At 28.4% G+C, this 5,146-nt stretch overlaps 1 protein-coding gene across 1 annotated transcript in view; it reads left to right on the top strand.

Annotated features, from left to right (window-relative positions):
- Nucleotides 1-1,337: 1,337 nt before the first annotated feature.
- Nucleotides 1,338-5,146, top strand: part of LOC111083119 (fas-binding factor 1 homolog) — a gene marked incomplete at its 3' end in the record, with an annotated part of 7,278 nt that continues 3,469 nt past the window's right edge. The window contains exons 1-4 of the mRNA XM_022379387.1: nt 1,338-1,510; nt 3,134-3,209; nt 4,048-4,141; nt 4,597-4,717. Of these exons, the coding sequence (XP_022235095.1) occupies nt 4,073-4,141; nt 4,597-4,717 (190 nt within the window). The remainder of the gene's footprint in view (nt 1,511-3,133; nt 3,210-4,047; nt 4,142-4,596; nt 4,718-5,146) is intronic.

Genomic DNA, 5,146 nt, shown 5'->3' with positions numbered 1-5,146 from the left:
AGCGGGATATTAGAAAACTTACAACGCTAGAAACCGGGTTTCGATACCTGTGGGGACAGAGCCCAGATAGCCCATTGTGTAGGTTTATGGTTAACTACAAACTAACATATTGCAAGTCTTCTGCTCAGCTAATTAAAATCTTTATTTTGCTTCTAATTTCCCATTTTCATCTCTGACTAGATTCTGGAATATTTGTAAATTGATGATTGAAATTTATCAAACATTTTATATAACTTATTTGCTTATTTTGTGAACGCAGGTTGACAATTTAAGATTATTCGAAATTATCAGCGTTCAAGAGGGCGTGTTTTTTAGATTTTTCATTATAGATGGCACTATGCGTTATTTTCATAAAAATACCCAATCGAAACACAGTTTGTTTTTTCTTCTTCGTATCCAATAGCGACGGAATAGCCCGAGCGATGTTCTGAGTGAGAAATACCACAGAACTAAATTTCTGTGAAAATACTAACCCGAATAATTCAGTCGTTATATTATGTTTATTTCAATCGTTTTAATAACGCAAGTAGATCATGGTGAGAAAGACAGCATTAAATTATTCAAGTTATGGAAATACAAAGGATAAGTTATCTCAAATAATTTAGCGCCCTCTATATCACGACACTTTAATACAGCGATCAAAAGAGATAGGCAGATTATAACGCTGAATCATTCGGTTAAAGATAAGTACAGTATTTATCTTGAGAAATACCAATCATAGTTATATAGAGGGAGTTAATATATATATGTATAGCACCATCAACAATTTAATAAATATACAAAGAAAAAAATTTCCAAAATATTATAATTTTATTTAATCAGTAGCATATAGAACACTATTTTGTGTAACACAGTATTGAATCTGAATAAGCAAAACTGACGTGAAGAACAAGCTTTATTTATTTATTAACATTATTATTATTTTGTAACTAATTGTTCATGAAGGTCCTTTTTTGGTAGTTAACTGTATTTTACACATCGTGTTATTTAGACCACAAATTTCCATGATATAAGAACGACTTGTGTCAGTTGGATTTTTAGTTCTGAAAAAAACAAAGATACGTTACCTAAGCATATTCTTGATCAAAAGAAAGAGAAAAAAAAGAGATTCCATGTAATTAAAAAATAAGATTCGTACGCTCTTAAATTTTTGAGTGTTAAAGTAAAATAACATCACGTCAATAATGCTGTTTAAAATTTAGTGAAAATATACTTTTTTTATTATCTCAGAATTCAAGAGGCTTAAAATTGAAGTTCCAATAGTCTCACAATATTTTTCTATTTCAAAAGATGAATACGAGTTCTGTTTATTATCGGAAAAAAGTTATAGGTGGCGTTTTGTAGATTAAAGTGGTGGGGAATTAAAATCGGTTATCGTAAACTGAAGGGAAAGATAGATCGATCCGAATTGTGTTTTCATGTAAAAAACTCTGGAATATTTAAAATAATGATTATTATACTTTAGTATTTGGCAGATTTGATACACTTGGCCTATTGTATTGATATCAAGGTAAAAAAAAGTAATATTAAATTTTATTCAGAGATTAACATTTATTTATTTGTAATACCAATAGTAATAATCACAGGTATAACCTAAATTAATTAAACACAAACTTTAGTTAAAGTAAAACTTAAGCTTAAACAGTTAAAGTTAAAAAAGGCTGACGGCATGGCCCTGAACTCCACTGCTCTTAAATAGTTATAGAAGTACTTTTAATGTTTTATTTGTCTAAATCTTCGCTCAATTTACCAGGCCTAAATAACATTTTAATTACAGCAGAACAGTGGCATTATTACCAAGTATTAGTATTAATAGTAATGGTACTATTAATATTATTATTAGTAGAATTACCAGTGCTTGTACTACTAATACTAGTAGTAATGGCTAGTGTGTAGTAACACTAGTGATTACTGAGTAAAGTAGTACTGACGTAGAGTACCAAGTATTACTTATAATACATTGGAAATTTTATTTCTTAGTTTTAATATATATATATTACCTATAATTAGAAAAGTTTTACACAGGCATTTAACATCGGTAATCTCAGTGCTAAGAACAGCTTTTCTTCTCACCCATCATCTTGTGACCAGTTAATTATTTAATTTTATTCTGAAGATATGAATCAGTGCTCCTTAAATTCCTTTTTAGTTATCACTATCAGAACTCACTGTAGCATCAAGATAATTATAAATGTAACCATAGCTATAAAATAGGATGTTTTTAAAGCTCTAGTTATAAAATCAGTTTTGTCATCATCATTAATCTTTACTCATCAATTACGAACTTGGTTTTACTTTACAAAGATGTTGTAAATAGAAAAATATGACTGAAAATATCGGCTATATAATGGAATGCTGATTTCTTGTTTGTTTTATGGCAAAGATGTTATATTATTGTTAGAAATACTGGAACTGGATTCGGATTAGTTTAAATATTGAAACATTTTAGATTCCAGGATTTACCAAGTCATTTTAGAGGTCATTCTACATTAAAATTTTAAATCTTGATTGTTGAATCTTTATAATATAATTTTTCTACAAATTCTTGTAACTAAGAATTGTTTAAGTATTGTGACCAAATTCCAACTAGTGGATATATATATAAAGAAAATTTATTCAGCTGATTAAGTCTACTTCATAACTGAACACCTTTTGAATTTAACTATAAAATATTCATCCTTTCCTATGGTAGAAATAGCCAAAGCTGTGTATGTTACAGAAAAGAAAACCTAATAGCGAGACATTCATACTTGTACTTCTAATTCTATACTTGTTGGCTCTGGTCGTTTTATAATATGAACAGACACTACTCATCTTTATAAATTATAATGGATTCATTGAACAGAATCTAATTATAGTTGAGCATGTGTAATAGTCAGTGTTTGGTTACAGCTGAGCTTATGTAAAGTATAATGAATTCACTGATCAAAGTTTGATTACACTCAGAAGCTCCAGACATGATCATTATCAAATGAAACATTGATTCAGAAAACGAAAAAAATGTGATAAGAGAAAAAAGAAAAGGCCAATCAATTCTATGATAATGCAACTTATTCGTGCAGTTTTACTCGTTGATTAAGTTATCCCTGGTTGTGATGGACAAAATATTAATGTGATTGTTTTTGGATTATAGAATTAAACACTTGGAACTTGAGAATGGAGGTGAACTTGGAAGTCTTGGAAAGAAGAGTGCTTGATTGATTTGAAGGGTAGAAAAATTTGACTAATGACAAACAACAGCATTATTATTCATTATTACTTTGAAAATGAAGAATCTGAATTCAGTATTAGTTTATATAATAATTGAATTGATTTATTAATAAGACACTACTATTTTCATAAGATTTTGCATATATTTAAGCAATGTTTATTCAAATTTCTCTACTTGCACACCCTCACATACATGTACTTATTAATATAATTTGAGTACATATTGTTTACACTGTTGAGAAATTTAAATCTTGTAGATTATAAAATGTTTTATTTTTAATTCATTTCATATAGTTCAAAGATTGCTGTTTGTTGAAAAACTAAGTAAAAAAATAAGTTCTAAAAATTTACAAATACATAAAAGTAATATCAAATCACTTAATCAAAAACATTCATGGGCTTTAATTATAAAATACATGCTTTTGATTATATTATAAAAGTAATTAAAAGTTGATTTAATATTTTTTGCATCATAATGTTGTGTAAAATATTTTAACTTCACATGAGTTTTTATTCAAGAGATGACCAGAAATCATTATAAATGATAAGACAGTTTGTTTGGATGTTTGGTAGACTAAGGTGTTTAGGGTAATTTCATCTGATGAAATACGCAAAAGGCCCAAATATCTTCATATTTTCAACAACCTCAGCAAGTTGCTTTTACAATTTTTTAAGTTAGGATGAACTGTTATTGCTGGTTGACCTGGAATACTTGAACAATATGTATAATAGGTAACTCATTTCTTGGGGTTCCTAATGTATTACCTCCACTGTAAAAAGATTTAGTATATTGGCACTACTCTAGTTTCAGTGATGTTATTTTGTGTTATTATTCAGAGCAGACACTGATTACTATGTTTCCATGGCTGATGAAGAAGAAGATATATCATCTGATTTTTCTGACCCCGATGAAATTGCCAAATCACTAGCGGTAATTAGTTCAACTTTTGAGTTAGAAACAGGTTATTAAAAAGAAATGTTTATAATTAATTCCAGAATATATTCCAGTTCAAGTTAAATTACTTATGGGTAATAGTAGTTACCAAGATCTGTGCATTTTGAAGTTTTAAGTTATTTTTAATTTTTGCAGGTGTCAAAGTAAAGCCTGATTGCTGTAGGTTTTTAATTTTGGGGAAGTCACATTTTATGTAATGAGTGTATTATAATAATTAAGTATTTGTTTTATGACATTGTCTACTCCTAATTAGATTGGTATATGAAATTATTTACAGTATTTACTGGGCTATTTTTGTTTTAGTTCTGATTTTTTTTTTGCTTTGATTAGAAGTTATTGATAAACATAGTATATTGTTTCAAAAAGTTTGGGCTTTTAAATTCAGGATTTTGATATAAGAACTGTATTCAGATGTTTATTTCTTGTTTCAGGGTTTGGATGATTTGGATGATAACCTGTTTGGAAGCAGCTTAAAAACTCCAAAAACTGATGGACAAAAGGTAAACCCTAGTAGGGCAGAGAAAAAGCAAACTCAGAGGAAGACTTCTATTGGTAAGAAAGTGTGTAATATAGTTACTAGTAAAGATTATTCTGCCTTTAAATTCCTACTGTTTTATGAGGTAAAACCTTCATGTTAAGTTCAAGTTGAAAGCTAATAGATGTATCTATCATACAATATAATAAAGTTTTACGGTATTTCTAAGTTTTTTACTCTACGAAAATTATTCTTGACCAATTCAGTCATTTAACAAAATTCAAATAAATAAACAAGATTAGTTTTGATGTAGAAATTCAGAGGTGTGTGGACTAGTTTGTACAAAGAAAAAAGTGTAAAGTGATCCTATTTATGTTAGTTTTTATTTAGCGTGTTTATTTATTTCTTCAGAGGTGTGTGGACTAGTTTGTACAAAGAAAAAAGTGTAAAGTGATCCTATTTATGTTAGTTTTTATTTAGCGTGTTTATTTATTTTTTCAGAGGTG

Source organism: Limulus polyphemus, unplaced genomic scaffold, assembly GCF_000517525.1.
Source record: "Limulus polyphemus unplaced genomic scaffold, Limulus_polyphemus-2.1.2 Scaffold8238, whole genome shotgun sequence".
Lineage (NCBI taxonomy): Eukaryota > Metazoa > Arthropoda > Merostomata > Xiphosura > Limulidae > Limulus > Limulus polyphemus.
This window is presented reverse-complemented; position numbering and strand designations above follow the sequence as displayed.